The sequence below is a fragment of the Protopterus annectens genome, chromosome 5.part0, assembly GCF_019279795.1.
Source record: "Protopterus annectens isolate FY-2018-M chromosome 5.part0, PAN1.0, whole genome shotgun sequence".
In the NCBI taxonomy this organism is placed as follows: domain Eukaryota; kingdom Metazoa; phylum Chordata; order Ceratodontiformes; family Protopteridae; genus Protopterus; species Protopterus annectens.
Window position 1 is genome coordinate 1,307,065,224 of NC_056735.1, and position 18,565 is coordinate 1,307,083,788.

Genomic DNA, 18,565 nt, shown 5'->3' on the forward strand with positions numbered 1-18,565 from the left:
TGACATAGACTCGAGAAATGATAATGCTGGAAGGAAGGCCAGTACTAATAGAATATGATTTCTCATAGACTAATATTCAACAGAGGGATCTGTTGTTAGATGTTCTGAATGTGTGCAAATGGTATGAAATAGGATACAAGTTGTCATTTCCATTGGTTCAAAAGTATTGTTTCCACTAGGAATGCAGTCATTTACTTTGGCTCAGACTTCAGTGGACAGTTTACAGTGACTACTTTCTACATTGTACTATATAACTGAGAAGCCAGTGGCTTCATATTTTGGAAAAGGTGTACGAGATGTGCAATTACTAAACTGGAAGAGGATTTAGAGCCTTTGTATGAGTAAGGTGAAGGTGGCATGTTCTAGTAGGTGTGTGATAGGAGGAAACAATGCGAATGGCCATCTGAGGGACTTTTTGGACATTACTGTTCCAGACATGAAGTGGGTTCATGGTTGACAAGTTATTACATAAGTCTTCTTTCAGTCATGATCCTGTTAGGTGAAAATTATGTGAAGTTGCACATCATCTGAGTCTATGGTTTGGTGGTTTAATCTGCTAAGCTTTGTAAGATGACTAGTAGCATGTAGCAACATGAAAAGGACATAGTTAACACCGTACTGAACAAAGTATTACAGGAAGACCTGCATTATATCTGATTAAACTACTGATTTAGTGTGACTAAAAGGGGCGTGGCTATTGCAATAACATGAACAGGGCTCTTATACAGGGAGGTCACATATTATAAGAGTTTGAATGTTTAATTGATTAACATCAAAAATCTAAACAGATTATATGTGTAAGTTTATAACAAATTTTTAATGTTAATTGTAATATGTTAGCATGTGTTGATGTTTAACTAATTTTTATGAAGGATAATTTTGAATGAATGGACTGAGTGTTGATTTAAATGTTTTGGATATATTAGATTTCCAGTGACGTATATATACACGTAAATGAGTGGTTGCTTGAAATTCATAGAATGTCTGTTTCAAAATGGTGTCATGCTGAATAGCTTTGGAAGTACTGGGTCTCCATCTGCTTTTATCTTTGCTTGAGTTTGTGCAATATAGCGGTATTAAGGGAAGCTACATACATGATATGATGTGACAAGGTGCAACTGGAAGTGTACAGCAGTAGGGAGATTAAAAGATGCAGTTTGGACAATGTAGAAAAACTGAAAGTTAGGGATCTGTAATGTACAGAAGTTTATTCTGAATTACAAGTAAAAGTTCAAATACTGACATTGGTATATTTTGCACAGAGCATTTTTTTTTATAAATGGGGTTTGCTATCCTGTTAAACACGCGTATGTTTAAACTTTATATATGTTGCATGTTATGAGATTAATATTACAAGAAAATTGTGAGGTATATGTTTTAAAATAGGGCTGCAAAGTGGTGTATGTGCTTCTGACGTTATTGCTTGTTAGAATGCCTCACTGGTAAACTGGGTTACGTTTTCAACTACAGCTACGGTATTATAACTGGTTCACTAAGTCAGTCCAGGAGTGTAGCAAACAAATTCCATTTTGTACTCACAAGCTCTTAGTGCTACATCCCTTGGACACCTATCACATAAAAATAAAAATGGATACATCTCTCAAAAATGCTGCTCCTTCCTCCCCAGCACTTAATAAATGCAAGTAATGTTTTCAACTGTTCCCCGTAAAATTATTAAAGATATTGTTTTTAGATAAACTATATTATACCTGTTGTTGGAGCCATTCAGTTAGACAGTTGTACACGTAATATGACTAAAAAAAAGCCATATTGATGTGATGCTTACAAAAATGTACTCAGCAGAATACAAAAAGTATGCTTAGCTGCACCCTTGAGGCATTCGCACGTTTTTTTTTCAACAAGCTGTATTACTGCTGCTGTTACGTTTTATTTGTACCACCATTATGTTAGTGCTGTAAATGGGAATTGTATAGTAAAGTTGTGTACTCCCGCAATTATATTAACCTAGCTGCACCCATGAGTCATTTACATGTTTTTTTCAACAAGTTGTATTACTGCTGCTGTTTAAGTTTTATTTGTACCACCAATATTATGTTAGTGCTGTAAATGGGAATTGTATAGTAAAGTTGTGTACTCCCGCAAAATTATATTAATTTTGTATCAGTATTTATAGCCACCCAGCAGTTTAAACCTTGGCTCTAAATTAGTGACGCTATTGAAGTGGCACCCTGAACCCATGTGCAAAAAATAGGAAAAGGAGTAGTGGTTGGATGGATTTGTAGGGGGGGGGTCTATATTAGAACATTGAAGTTTCAAAACTTCGAATGTTCTAATATTGAACCCTATTCAGCAAAAGCTGAAAATATCGAAGCAACAGAAAACCAAATTTTTTCCTAGTGGAAGAATTTGGTTGTGCTTTTCTGTTGCCTTGGTATTTTCAGTGCTGTGGTGGAAAGTTACAGGTCGGGTTCTAGTAAGTGTGCGATTGAGTGCGGGTTAGGGTAGTTAGGGTTAGGGTGCTGGGTAGGTATGTGTGCGATTGTGTGTACGTGAGGGTTAGGGCGGGATAGGTGAGTTAGGGTTAGGGCGCGGGTGAGGTGAGTGTGCGATAGTGATGGACCTTAAGGTTAGGGTTTGGGTTAAGGTAAGTGGATAGTTAGTGGTGTGTGTATAGTTTAGTGTAGGGTTAGGTTTAAGATTTTAGGTGTATGTGTGTGGATTGCTGTTTGTTTGGTGTGCTTGTGTTGTGTGTATGTGTTTTGGAACAGCAAATTTTTTCTGTATGTTCGATGTTTTCAGCTTTCGCTGAATAGGGTTCGATATTAGAACATTCGAAGTTTTGAAACTTCGATGTTCTAATATAGACCCTATGTAGGGCACTGCCAATAGGTTGAATCATGGTCCTTAGGGGCTGGATGATAATATAGAAGTAATGAGTCATGAGTGAAGGGGTGATGTAAGTTGTGCATTATCCACATCTAAATAATGTTATGCTTGTGTGGTTTAAGTCATGCTGACGCATAATATGGACTTCTGTAGGTATGCTATATGATGTTTATAGTAAGCAATATTTGGGGGCAAAGGTGATGGTCATTTGACCAGGTTTATAACATGGGTTGAGAACTGCTCAGGGTCAACATAGAATATGAGGGGGACAATTTTGTATATACTTTTGCTTTATGGGAACTTATCTACCTTTGATTAAATGAAGGGATTTTTTTTTCATTATTTAACATAATTATTTTTATATCTTGTTTATATTTATTAAAGTAATGTAATTAGTGCAAGGTAATAGATGGAGAAAAGTTTTTTTTTCAGCCTGTTTGAGATTTGGCAACGTTTGCAGATGTGAGATTTGGCAAAGTTTGCAGATGTGTATCTGTGGGGTAGGGCTTGTTGGCCAGAATAGTGAAAGGTATTAAGTGTGTCTTACTGCTGCATATAGCAAGAGGTTTGATATAAACAAGGGTGAGACATACAACAAACAATAAATAAATGTTAAATTGTTATCCCCCTTTTATAGCGTGTGTGTGGTTCTTTCCCAGAGTAGAAGAAATGTTTTCTTGAGTGTACAGTACTGAGTGGAACTTAAGGAGGAACAGAGGGTAACAGTTGGCAGTAGAAAGGACAGGTGGGTGGCACAGTGGCATAGTGGGTAGTGTTGTCACCTCACAGCAAGAGGGTCCATGGTTCGATTTTTGACTGGGGTGCCTTCTGTGCTGAATCTGCATGTCCTCCCTGAGTTCCCTTGGGTTTCCTCTGGCTGCTCTGGTTTCCTCCCACATTCAAAAGACTGGTGGACTGGATACTTTAAATTGGCCATAGGTGTGAGAATGCATGAGTGTGTCATGTGGAAGTACTACCACATCAGGGCTAGCCACCTGAGAGTGTAAGCCTTGGCTGTAAATGATTGTCATTGTTGATGTGACACCCCAAATCCATGTGTAAAAAATGGGAAAAATGGGTTGTGGATGGATGAATTGGTTCTGTAGATTATACACAACTTGAAGAAAATCAGGCATTTTTATTATTATTATTATTTTATTTATTTATTTATTTTTTTGTAAATGGTCTGTAAAGGGGTTTCTGCAGTGCATGAGTAGTTTTATTCTTATTAGTTCTTTGCAAAAAAGAAAAAGAAAAACACCATGGATTGCCTTTTGTAACAAGACTAAAAGACTGAGTGGTTCATCCCAGTCCTGAAGAACACACATATGTGCAAAAGGCAAACACCATTCCTTAAGCACACTTGAGTGAACTATAATCAGTCCATAATCTACCCATCCCCAACATGTTTAGCTGGCAAAGCAAGGACAAGCAAATTTTAAAATTTGTGAGATGGTCTTATTCACTATTAAAACATGTTTGTGGGAGGTAGGATCAAGTTGTCAAAGGAAATAGCATATGAAATGGGAGGCTCAGCATCCTTTTACAATGCAGTTACCTACCCACATGGTTTAGAAGAAAAATGAGTGAGAGGGGACAGCCTTACTGATAAGACATGGTGCAACCTTTTTAAAAATGGGTTTACTCTGAGAAAGAGATTATGTATGTTGGTTATTGCAAAGCTATTGTAACTGACTAGAAAGCAGGTAGGAAGGTCTTGAAAATGTGGCTGCAGCTGGGATATGTATTGCTAGAAAGAATCAGAAGAGTTTTAAAGAGCAAGATATTCTACTCTCTTAATATCTGTCACGTTCATTCCTTAAATATTAATTGTATGATAAATCTCTTAATTATCATATTTATTGAATTACCTTAATTGGAGGTGTTTTATATGAAAGGGAGATATGGGATTGTTAATGTGGATTTGAGGAAGTCCCAGTTGTAGGGATGAAAAACGCGGTGAAACAGTTACGCGTTTTATTTTTTGGTGTTTATATCAGCATTAAAGTTTTTGGACATTGTTTTATTCCTTGGTTGTAGTCGTAGTTTTCCTGCAGCCCTACAGTGTTTTTTTTTATTTTGTTTGGCTGGTGTTTTTCGCTCTGAGCACTGTTTTCCAGTTTGTTTCATTGGGCTCTTAATCATCACTTTTGTGATAGATATTTTCTTGTTATTACCTACTAAATCTGTTAAATATTTACTACATAATCAAACCTAACCATAGCAAAAATGTTAGTACAGTCAACAAAATGAATGACAGCATTAGTCTACTGCACTCAATTAATTTACTTAACATGCTTACTAATTTGCATTTTTGTATCTGCAGACTGTCTTGGTGCTTACCGGTCAGAGGTTTCAAACTTTCGTGTGGCCTTGGACAGTGAAGCCCCAAGTGACAGGAGAACTTGCATTAAAGGTTTGTGATTCATCTTTTCTGTTCATGAATGCTGGCAAATTATTAATGGGGATTGCCTTATGTTTTTTATGGTTAAAATAATGGTCAATATAATTAATTTAAATGTGACCAAAAAGGATACAAGATCCTCATAAAAGTAAAAGTAAAAGAATTGCTGAGGCAATGCTGTTTTGCGTAAAATCCAGAAAGTACTATAGGCAGTGATGCTCTGTAAAAAATCCAGTGAGAACTGTAGGCAGTGATATTCTTTGTAAAATTAGGGTTATCATAATTGTTTGTATGTAAAAGAGGACGAAAAAATATGTGCTGTATTATTTTGTCCTCTTAGGTTGAAGAGCAAAAAAAAGGACCGTGTTTGGGGATTTTTGATTGGCCCGTATACAAGCCTCGAACAGCGGACCCTCTTCTGTTCAATGCGGAACATCAAGCAGTTCTGCATTGAACAGAGCTCCGTTTTTTGATTGGCTCGTATATGAGCCAATCAAAAAAAAAAAGCGGAGGAAAGACTCCAAAATAGGGATGTCTGTTTTTTGAAAATTCTGCGATTTGTCCAGGTTTTAAAACCCGGACAAATCGCAGAATTTTCAAAAACTGCCCGGGCAGGAGCCCAAAAAAGAGGACGTGGCAAGGGAAACCCGGCCTTATGGTAACCTTATGTAAAATCCAAGAAATACTGTAGACAGTCAGGGAGTACTGTAGACAATGACATTCTTTGCAACATCTGGGGAGAAGTGTAGACAGTAATGTTCTTTGTATAATCCAGGGAGAACTGTAAGCAGTGATGTTCTTTGTAAAATCCTACTGTATCAGGGAAGACTGAAGGCAGTGGTGTTCTGTGGGAAATCCAGGGAGTACTATAGGCAGTGGTATTCTTTGTAAAATCCAGGGTGTATTTTAGGCAGTGATGATCTTTGTAAAATTCAGGAAGTATTGTACTTGGGAGTGTTGTTTACAGTATTTCCTGGATTTTACACAGAACATCACTGCCTGCAGTAATCCCTGGATTCTTCAAAGAACATCACTGTCTACAGTGTTCCCTGGATATTGCGAAGAACATCACTGCCTACACTGCTCCCTGGTACAATACTCCCTGGATTTTTACAAAGAATATCATTCTCTACAGTACTACCTGGATTTTAGAAATAACATCACTGAATACAGGACTCTAGATTTTGCAAAGAATATCACTGTCTACAGTACTTCTTGGATTTTACAAAGAACATTACTGCCTATAGTACTAACTGGATTTTACAAAGAATCACTGCCTAGAGTACTCCCTGTCTTTTTTTTTGGGGGGGGGGGGGTTTACAAAAGGCAGGGAGTACTCTAGGCAGTGATGTTCTTTGTAAAATCCAGGGAGTACTGTAGGCAGTTATGCTTTTTACAAAACTGAGGGAGTATTCTACCAGAGAGTACTGAAGGCACTGATATTCTCTGTAAAAATCCCAGAAGTATTCTACCAGGGAGTACTCCAGGCAGTAATGTTCTTTGCAAATTCTGGGGAGTACTGTAGGCAGTGATCCTTGTAAAATCCAGGGAGTACTGTTATTTGAAAAATCCAGGTAGTACTGTAGACAGTGTCATTCTCTGTAAACTGCATGGAGTAATATAAGCAGTGACTATCTCTGAAAAATGCAGAGAGTACTGTAGGCAGTGACGTTCTGTGTAAACTACAGGGAGTACTGTAGGCAGTGATGTTCTCTGTAAACTATCTGGAGAGTTTCTCGCCGGGCCTCCACTAAAAATGTACTCTGTCCCAGTTAGGCTTTCCTAGTAAACAAAAGATAAATAAATAAAATAAAAAAACTACAGGGAGTACTGAAGGCAGTGACATTCTCTATAAAATCCAGGGAGTTCTGTAGGCAGAGATTTTCTATGTAAACTACAGGGAGAATTGTAGGCAAGGATGTTCTTTGTAAAATCCAGGGGAACATTGTACCAGGGAGAACTGAAGGCAGTGATATTTTTATGGGAAATCCAGGGAGTGTGGTGGGCAGTGATGTTCTTTGTAAAATCTGAGTAGTAGAGTAGGGAGTGATGTTCTTTTTAAAATCAAGGGAATACTGTAGGCAGTGGTGTTTTTTGCAAACTCCAGGGAGTACTGTACTAGGAAGTACTGTAAGCAGTGATGTTGTTTGTAATATCTAGGGAGAACTATAGGCAGTGATCTTTGTAAGATTCAGATAATATTGTACTAGGGAGTACTGTAGGCAGTGATGTTCTTTGGAAACTCTAGGGGGTATTGTAGGCAGTAATTTGTTTTGTAAAATCCACAAAGTACTATAGACAGTTATATTCTTTGCAAAATCCAGGTAGTATTTTAGCCGGAAATACTGTAGGTAGTGATGTTCTTTGTAAAATCCAAGGAATACTGTAGACAGTGATGTTCTTTGAAAAATCCAGGGAGTACTGAAGGCAAAGATGTCCTGTGTAAAATCCGGGGAATACTGTAAACAGTGATGTTCTTTGTAAAAAAACAGGGAGTACTTTAGGCAGTGATGTTCTGTGCAAAATCCGAGGAGTACTGCAGGCAGTGATCCTTGTAAAATCCTGGGAGTACTGTAAGCAGTGATTTTCTTTGTAAAATTCAAGGTAATACTGTAGGCAGTGATGCTCTTTGTAAAATTCAAGGAGTTCTTTAGACAGTGGAGTTTTTTTTATAAAATCCAGGGAATAATGTTGACAGTGTCATTCTCTGTAATCCGCAGGGAATACTGTAAGCAATGGCATTCTCTGTAAACTGCAGCGAGTACTGTAAGCAGTAACTTTCTCTGCAAACTGCAGCAAGTACTCTAGGCAGTGACATTCTCTGTAAACTACATGGAGTACTGTGAGCAGTGACAAACTCTGTAAACAGGGAGTACTGTAGGCAGTGACCATCTCTGTAATCTCCAGGGAGCACTGTAGGCAGTGATGTTCTCAGTAAACTGCAGGGATTACTGTAAGCAGTGACATTTTCTCTAAAATCCAGGGAGTAATGTAGACCAAGATTTTCTCTGTAAAATCCAGGGAGAATTGTAAGCAGTGATGTTCTTTGTAAAATCCAGGGAGTACTGTACCAGTGAGAACTAAAAGCAGTGATGTTCTTTGTGAAATCCAGGTAGTACTGTAGGCAGTGATGTTCTATGTAAAATCTGGGGAGTACAGTAGGGAGTGATGTTCTTTGTAAACTAAAGGGAGTACTGTAGGCAGTGATGTTCTTTGTAAACGTCATTGAGTACTGTACTAGGAAGTATTGTAGGTAGTGATCTTCTTTGTAAAATATAGGGAGAACTGTAGAAAGTGATGTTCTTTGAAAAATTCAGGGAATATTGTACAAGGGAATAGTGTAAGCAGTGATGTTCTTTGTGAAATCCAGGGAGTATTGTAGGCAGAGTTTTTTTTTCTTCTGTGAAATCAAGGGAGTAGTGTAGGCAGTGATGTTCTTTGTAAACGTCATTGAGTACTGTACTAGGAAGTACTGTAGGTAGTGATCTTCTTTGTAAAATATAGGGAGAACTGTAGGAAGTGATGTTCTTTGAAAAATTCAGGGAATATTGTACAAGGGAATAGTGTAAGCAGTGATTTCTTTGTGAAATCCAGGGAGTATTGTAGGCAGAGTTTTTTTTTCTGTGAAATCAAGGGAGTAGTGTAGGCAGTGATGTTCTTTGCAAAATCCAGGGAGTACTGTTAGAAGTGATACTCTTTCTAAAATTGAGAGAGTTCTGTAGATAGTGAAGTTCTTTGGGAAATCCAGGGAGTGCTGTAGACAATGGCATTCTTTGTAAAATCCAGGGCACACTTTAGGCAGTGACATTTTTGTAAAATCCAGGGAGTACTGTAGGCAGTGACATTTTGTGCAAACTGCAGGGAGTACTGTAGGCAGTGATGTTCTCTGTAAAATGTAAGGAGTAGTGTAGGCAGAGATTTTCTCTGTAAAATCCATAGAGAACTGCAGACTGTGTTGTTTTTTGTAAAATTCAGGGAGCACTGTACCAGGCGGAACCGAAGGCAGTGATGATCTTTGTGAAGTCCAGGGAGTACTGTAGGTAGTGATGTTCTTTGTAAAATACAGAAAATATTGTAGCAGGGAGTACTTTAGCAGTGATGTTCTTTGTAAAATCAAGGGAGTACTGTAAGCAGTGATGTTCTTTGTAAAATCCAAGGAGTGTTGTAGACACTGACATTCTTTGTAAAATCCAGGGTGTACTTTCAGCAGTGACATTCTTTGTAAAATCCAGGGCGTACTTTAGGCAGTAACATTCTTTCTAAAAATCCAGGGAGTACTGTAGGCAGTAACATTCTATGCAAATTCCAGGGGGTACTGTAGGCAGTGATGTCCTCTGTAAAATGTAAGGAGTAGTGTAGGCAGAGACTTTCTCTGTAAAATCCATAGAGAACTGCAGATGGCGTTGTTCTTTGCAAAATTCAAGGAGCACTATACCAGGGAGAATTGAAGGCAGTGATGATCTTTGTGAAATCCAGGGAGTATTGTAGGTAATGATGTTCTTTGTAAAATCTAGGGAGTACTGTAGCAGTGATGATGTTTTTAAAATCTAGGGAGTACTGTAGAGTCTTCTTTCTTCTTCTTTCGGCTTTTTCCTGGTTAGGGGTCGCCACAGTGGATCACCTGTCCGCTCATGATTGGCAGTGGAGTTTTACGGTGTCGAGTTGCCAGCCCGGCACCCAACCTTCCACAGAAGGCACACACACACTCACACCTAGGGCCAATTTTAGTGTGTCCAATCCACCTAGAGCATGTCTTTGGGATGTGAGAGGAAACCGGAGCACCCAGAGGAAACCCACGCGGCCACAGGGATGACATGCAGACTCCGCACAGAAGGTACCCCAGCCGAGGATTGAACCGGAGAACCTCTTGTTGTGAGGTGGCAATGCTAACTGCTGCACCACTGTGGCCGCCTCGTAGTACTGTAGAGAGTGATGTTTGTAAAATTCAGGGAGTACTGTAGGCTGTAATGTTATTTGTAAAATCTGAAGAATACAGTAGGCAGTTAAGTTCTTTGTAAAACCTGGGGAGTAGTGTAGGATATCCTCTGTAAAATTCAGAGTGTACTATAGGCAGTGATGTTATTTGTAAAATCATGGAAGCACTGTAGTCAGTGATGTCCTTTATAAAATCCAGGAGTACTGTCGACAGTATTTAAAGACAGTAAACACGGATAGTATTCTTGCACAGTATCCACAAATGCTCTAAAAAGACTTGTACTGATACTGCTCTCATCCTTTTATGACTACATTTATAAAGGTATGCAGAAACCTCAGCTCACTGATTTTCTTTTCATAGATCTAAATAAGCATCCCATTAACCCTACTGAAAACTACAGGAATTTTTCTAGGACCATTCTAGTGACACCTTTGGTTTTCAAATTCAGCATGTTCATACCAGTCATGTTTTACACAGGATGCTGAAAGATTCAAGTTAAAGCTTATGAACATCTCAACTGTTAGTGGTACTTGACCCTGTCTAGAACAGCTAAAAAGACATTATGTGGTGTTCACATGTATAATGTTGCAAATGTCATAATTTTCATATTTCTCTAAATATCGCATCAACTAAATAGAAATGTGCATAGTCTCATGTGAAAGCTCTAAGCATGAAAAACAAAACTGTTGATGGAGGTTTGGGTTCTGCTAAAAAGTTTACAGAAGTATTTTAAGTGGTTTGCAATAATTAACTTGTTTATTATGGCTTATAAAGTTCAGTTTAATAGTTTAAATCTGATGAATGATAACCACTATGAATACAAGTTTGTGCTGGGCCATTCTGTTGATTATACTTATGTTGGTAACTTGATTTTATCAGAATGTTCAGGATTCATGGTAACTTTTCAGGGTTCCTATGAAGGCAATGAATTAACACAGTGGATATTCACATGCTGCTTAATGTTTCTCATAGTACTGTCTAGACTAATACTAGCTCATGAGGTGTGTTACTGAGAAAAGTTCAGTAGTACTGATTCCTCTCCTGCTTGTATTAATGCATGTCTCTTTCAAGGATTAGTGCTCGGGCAGTCCCTGTTTTCCCCCTCTACGTAAATATCATATGTAGAGAACGCATTAGAATATGTAGGGCATACATGTGATTCTGTTACAAGTGCATACTTTGGTAAGACCCATAACCTAGCGGCAGTTCCTAACAAAAAGTTACATATTCATTTTAAATCTAGTTGAAATTATTCCACCCTGCTCTGCTACAAGATCTGCATCTTGTGACAAGCTGCTGGCTGGATTTGTGTATTATATACCCATATTGTACAAAATCTCACAATGTGGAATGATTACACTAGGAAATATCTTTTCCACAGATAAGGAAAATATCTCTGCCTTGGGCCAAAGCTAAGGAACTAATTTTCTTTGCAAATGAGATCTTATGGAAGTTCATGAGAAATCTAATATGCATTTGTGAATATTGGCAAAGAACATGTATTGAACACTGCAGAATAACACAGAATTACTATGTTATTAGAGTGCATCTATTCTTAGTTGATACAAATTACATCCTGCAGTGAATGAATTAACAGTATTTTATCTTAGAAATCCAGGCAGGTCACAGTTTTGAGTTTAGCATGAGGCTTCGACATGTGCACCTCCCTTTGTTGCCCACATCTTTCACTTTTTTCCAGTTAAAGAAATGCCTTGTAACTCTTGATAAACTAACCCCCATATCTGCTAGCTAACAGCAGCGAGGCACTATGGACATCCAGTCTAAGAAAAGAAAATATTAAGAGAAAGAGAAGCAAGCCTCAAATGAAAAGTGTGGGATGGCCCATGATGATAGCTAGTTCAGCAGGCCTTCATCGATTTGAGGGTGAGAGTTCTGCAGAGGCACCCATGGGTGGGTATGAGCCTGTGGATGCAGTATCTAGGGCTGGTGCTACTTGATTGTGGCTACAGTCCCTGTTTGAGTATGTTAAAACAGAACTACTGAATGCACCGTGAAACAGATACTTGTTTTTCCACCCTCCTCTCATCCAGTTTTCAGCAAAGAAGGTAGTAAAGAGACAATTGAGTCAATGAAACAATAGTTTTATTGAGGCAAAACAGACGTTTTATCCCCTTCCATAATACAGCAAAAAATATCCTACCAAGTAATTGTCTGCAATCTGAGGAAAAGGCAAGGATGTACAAGAGAAAACAATGGGTGCGAGAGCACAGAGAGAGGTCTGGTAGCCTTCAGTACCAAGTTCCTAGCAGAGAGCAACTGTGACTGACTCAGTCTTCTCATCCTCCAAGAACTTAACCCAGTCCACGGACTTCATACGTATTCCTCATTAACTATAAAGGATAAGAGGCTGTGTGGTCTTATTTTGACAAAATTGGTAAGACATTAACAAAGGAAAAGGGTATACTAGAAATTTTCTCCAAAGGTTACACCCTGCTATCTTTAAGTATTTCAAAATGCATGGTATTGGATGCATCCCAAAGGATCATGAAGACTGCATAGGACCTCTTGTTTATTCTATGCCTGTTTAGGAATCCATATAAGTGATCCCATCAGGGCAACAGATTTTACTCAAGACTGTTTCTGGTACCAATGAGAGATGGACCCTGGAGACCTATCCTCAACCACCTGAGACTTAGTAAGCTTCTAAAGGTACCCATATTCATAATATTAATATGTTAAGCCTTCATTGCTACTCCTGGCCTCTCAGACCCTCATGGTAAAAGTGATCTTACTTGATGCTTACTCAAACATACCCATTAACAAAAACCAACACTTTTGTCTGAGGTTCAAAGCAGGAGGTTTCCATAAGCAAGTCACCTACTCTTCTCATATTGGTTTGACCACTGCTCCCATAGTCTTTACAAAATGTCTGTCTCAAGTAATTGCTCATTGTAAGACCAAGGACATCCATGTCTACCATACCAGGACAACTGCTTAATTCTGGCCCATTCTCAGGCAGAGCAACAGAGGGATCTGAGTTACATCATATCGTTTTCAGAGTCCAGGCCTTCCACTGAACATCCAGAAATCAAAACTAATCCTTGAAAGGTTAGAGGTGTTCTAAGGGGCTATCACAGATGCCACAAAATCCAGAGCTTTCCTTCACCAAGTGACGGTGGCATCCCTGACCACCTTCTTTCAGGAGGTGAAAAGATAACATCTCAGGAGTTCTTCATAATCACTGGTTACATTATATGCACCACTTTATGACCTCATTGGCAAAATTACATAAGGAAAAGTTGCTGTGGTTCCTGATGTAAATATGGGAGCAGCACAGTCTTGCTCTGTGTAAAGCAGTAGATGGAGTGGTGGAACACATAAGTGCAAAAGAACAAGGGGAGCCCTTCAGACAACAAAACCCAGATCAAGTTCAAATTCTAGATACCAAGGGAACTGCCTGGGGGGATTTAGACAGTAGATCTCAAAGTTCTAAGCAGTTTGAGCCCTAGACAGAAAGAGGCACATAAATATAAAATAAGTTATGGCAGTCATTCAGGACATTCAAACCCTTATAGAATACCAGAGTCCTTAATGTGGTTATAAACAATACTACAAGAATGTGGTACATAAATGTGTGTGTTGGAGGGGGGTGTAACACACACCTATCCAGTCTGCAGGTCAGGTATGCATGCCTGAGAGAAAACTCTAAAATCCAGTGTGTTCCTGAAAACTATGTACATTCCAACTCAAGAAAAATCCCTGAGGACCCCAGCAGATCCTCATGATTGGATGTCAGACACAAACACTTTTAAACATATCCAACCGCTGGACTGTACCAGAAATAGAGCTGTTTTTTCAAGCAGCAAACGACCAAATATATGTTTCTTTAAGACATCCTCTACCTCAGCCCCCCATAGAAAACATTTGTATCCAGCCTGGGTCTTAATCTTGTTCAGGCAATACAGACTCTGATGACCTGAGCTCCCTTAGAGCATCAGCAAGGAAAATAGTACATTTCTGTAAGTATAATTACCATAACAGTATAAGTTCAAATGATCAATGCTGCAGTAACTTTTAGCTATATGGCTTATGTCTTAAGGATATAACAGCAAGCCAGCTTTCAAAGCATAGGTTATCTTCTGTGCACCCATAACATTAATCAGTTTGAGCTGAGCTAACTAAAAAGATGAGTTTAGACATCAAGCTCTTCAAAGCTTGTCAACAGAGAACAGAAGGTTAAAGCCTTGAAAATAGCAGTCTTAGGAAAATAAGAATAGTGGTCCTCACTCTGACAACAAAAAACATACAAAAATAAGGTTGACAGAGGGAAGGAGTGGCTACTGCAGCAGTGATCATTTGAACATCTACTGTTACGGTATGTTTACTTACACAACTGTACTTTCTCCTTCATTATGATCACTACTGCTTTACCCTTAGCTGTGTAGGTAGATTAGCATAGCTTAGACTGACTGAGAAGAGGAAGAATGGGGACTCAGGAGGCCTGGAGAATGGTCCTAGCAAAACCTGTTCTGGACCTGGAGGAGGCATCCATTTTTTTATAGTTCATAAGTTCATATGTGTGTGTACTAGGCTAACAACTACTTGAGCCTTTTTAAAGCTAGCAATGCATCCCAAATTTCTGACAAGTTTTGGTACCCTTGATAAATGTAAGCAGGGAGTCTGACAATGTATTGTATGCCAGCCAAAGGTCTTCCCTTAATAGCATGTAGGAAACAGAATACAAGGAACCTTTGTGAGCCTGATGAGCTTGTTCAAAAGGAGAAAGAGTTGATTTTTCCAACTCAAAATTAAGATACCAAGAAGAAGCCTCTTTGAAAAAACATTTTTACACAAGTTTGCATTGAAAGAGGAGGATCCATGGGCAGATATGCTGAATGGCTGACTGATAAAACTTGATGGAGGAATAAGGCAGGGTATAGTATCCCACACAAATAATGTGAACCAGAGAAACACTAACCCTGAAAGGGTGCTCACTTTTTTCTTTGCATCAACTAGAAAATATTTCCATGTACTAATGTATGATTTTTAGTAGCAGGTTTTCTTGCTTCATTTAATACCCGCTGCACATTCTCACAAAACAGATGCCTAAATGTTATTAAAATTTTATCTTCCATGCAGTTTGTTGCAGTTGTGTGGGGTGAGGATGTATCAAACACTTCTTGACTTGTGTGAGCAGGTCCAGTGTGTGAAGAAGCTTGTGGTAATTACCTCAGGCCATGCCCAAAAGAAGGGATAAACAGTGTTCCCTGGACAAGAAGGGAGACACCACAGAAATCTTTGGAGGATCATTCAGAATATTCAGAATGATGCATTAAATTGGAAAGGGTAGCAAAGCATATGTGAATGATCGTGCCCAAGGAAAAGTAAAAGCATCTGTCTGCTAGGCCTTCTTACATGGAGTCCTGGAGAAGAAATTTGCCAAATGATTGTTGTGCGTTGAGGCAAAAATTTCTATTTGAGGTGCTCCTCATAGCTGAGTCAATTTATAGATGACCCCCCCCCCCGCCCCCAATTCGGTTTCCATTCATGAAGATCTGGCCTGGTCCTGCTTAACCTCTCTGCCAGAGAATTTTTTCTAAGATGGTATGTAAGATGCTTGTAGAGTGAGGTCGTGCTGAAAAGTTGTATCCCAGGCTGCCATGGTTAGTCTGCACATAGAGTAAGATTTGAGATCTTCTCCCCGTTTATGTACCACATTGTTATGGTTTTGTCTGTAAACAGGCCCAGGGGACCAGAGCTGTTTGAAAATGATGAGTGCAGTTAAGAATGCCAGCATCTCTTTTATATTTGTGTTTTGGTCCGTCTTTTCTTTTCCAAAGATCCTGTACTTTTATCCCCAGAGACAATGCTGTCCAAGCAGTCTGAGATGTGCATTGTTACGGACTGTGGTGGGAGCTGGAATGAAAAATGTGAGACCTGGATTCAGAGTAAATATGGTCTCTACACTATAAAATCTCACTTTCTGCAAACCCCAAAACTGGAATCTAGAATGTCAGGAGATGTTGATGGGGCCAAACAGATTTTAGATACCACTGGATTTTTCTCCTGTGAAGCCTTACTAGAAGAATTATGAGAATCATAGAAGCCATGAGACCCAGAATCCTAAGAAATTCCCTTGTGGAGGGAGTAGTATGAATGGAAAAACTCAAGAATATATCCAAATATAGCTCTACTTTTCCCCCTGGAGGAAAAGCTCTTTGAACTCTGATATCTAGGGGACATCCCAGGAAAGCAATCCTGTAAGAAGTTGTCAAATAAGATTTTTGTATGTTTTCCTGGAATTCTAGTTTGTGTAGGAGATCCTTCACCCAATTGATAGATTCCTGATACTTTGTAAAAGATTGTGAAAAGGTAATCAAGACATCAAAATAAAGGAACGCTATTATACCTCATAGTCTACAGTAGGCTGTATCAGGAGCTAGACACTTTGGTGTATCCACTGCTCCAAGGATATTTACAAAAAGTAATGCAGATAACTGATAAAGTGAGCTAGACACAGAGAACCTCAAGAAATGTCTGAAATCTGGACCTTTAGAAATGTGATGAAATGCATCTTTTAAATCAAAGGTCACCAGAAAACACAAAATGAGGAACTGGGAAGGATAACAAGCTGTGAAGGTACAGCATTTTGAATCTGAGCACTACCACTAACAAGATTAGAAAGGAAAGTTAGTTTAATAGTCGCCATGAATTTTCTTTCCTGGCACCAGAAATATTTTTAAATTGAACCACTCTCCTAACTAAGGAGGAGGGACAGCTCACTCCCTCAGACAGCAGATGATGAATGACAAGAGAAAAAGAGGAGTTTCGGCTGGCAAATGACAGGCGAGAACTTGCGATGGAGGGAGAGACTCTCACTGCGATCTGTAACCTTGATGGGTTACTTTCAGAACCCATGTGTCTGAAATTATTTGCTACAAAACAGAGGAACTGAGGTTCAGATTTTCTGGAAGGATTAAGTGTTTGCCAGGCTGCGAAAGAGGAGGGGAGTCTTGTAGACAATCATTCAGGCTTATTAGATTGTTCTTTATTCTAAAAGGTTCCCCCATTCTTTTTGGAACCTCCCTGGCATTGCTTCTTAAACATTTGTTTAACTTGCTGTGATTGTTTACTTTGCTTTTTGCAAAAAGGTAGTAGAGATAGCAGTAAACCCTTTGTCAAACTTGGAGAAAGAAGGCTAAAAAATATGAGAGGTTTTCTAAATCAGCTTACATTTTTCATCTCATTTTATAAGGACCTCTGCAGTAGAAGGATCACAGACTAATTCTCTGTCGAAGGGAGAATTCATAATTTTAGCTTTGCTGTCTTCTGGAAAGTTTTGAGTAAGAAAACCTCCTCATAGCAGTTGCAGTGAGAGCAGCTCTGAATGTTGCATCAGCAGAATCATAACCAGATTTCAAACAGTCGGTAGTCACTTGAATAAAAGAAGCAATTTGGTTAAATCAAGACGTTTCTTTCCCCTTTGAGTAGGAAATTAATGCCATAATATTTCTCATTATCTCAAAAGAGGACAAACCTATATGCTTGACAGTTGATAATTCTGAAAGTAGGTGTTGCAGGAGAATGCACTTTTCCCCCTACTCTATCAAGAGCTTTCCCATCCATGTCAGAAGGGAATGGATTAGTATTAACCAGATGTTTAGCAGCAGCTGGGTTCACTAGAACAGTAGCTGCTGGGTCTGATCTGGAATGACTGTATAAAAGCTTGTAAGTTTGAGGCAGTTTATTTCATTAATACCCATGTGGTTTGGAATGCCACACCTCTAGCAGCTTACACACAGCTTTGCATTCCAAAGCAGTTTCTGAAAAAATCAACTTGAAAACCATAATATAAACAAGTGTAAATATTTTATTGAACAATAAAAGGTATTTTATACTGTACAAATACCAATGTTATCAGTTAGGCATATTCTTTGCACTCATGTTAGTCAGTGCATTCAAGATCTTTCCAGAAATACAATAATTAAGCAATAACCAATGACGTTGGTGTGGTTTATTAAGATTTACCCATGACTGGTGTGGTTTAATCACGAGGGCAAAGCCCGAGTGATTAAATAAAGCAACCGTGGGTAAATCTTAATATACCACACAACAGAGTTGGTTACTGCTATTATACAATGACATTATTTAAGAAAAAAAATACTTACCTTTCTTAAATAATGTCTTTGTATAACGGTGCCATGCTGTCCTTCCATGACTGGTATATATCCTGTTGCTTTTTTTGATATACTGAGCATGCGTATGGGACTTGCATTCCCATGCATATCCAGTACATCAGTGCTTTGGAAAAGAAGCAATGTTTTTTGTTTTCTTTTTTTTTTTAAATTAAAAAAAAGTTTCGGACAGTTCAGGGGTAGGAGAGAGACGGAATAGAGGAAATATAAGGAAAATCGGGT

At 38.7% G+C, this 18,565-nt stretch overlaps 1 protein-coding gene across 1 annotated transcript in view; it reads left to right on the plus strand.

Moving 5' to 3' along the window:
- PROS1 (protein S) overlaps positions 1–18,565 on the plus strand; it is a 1,920,390-nt gene that overhangs the window by 468,473 nt on the left and 1,433,352 nt on the right. Inside the window, exon 4 of the mRNA XM_044071115.1 lies at positions 5,174–5,263. Coding sequence (XP_043927050.1) covers positions 5,174–5,263 — 90 coding nt within the window. The remainder of the gene's footprint in view (positions 1–5,173; positions 5,264–18,565) is intronic.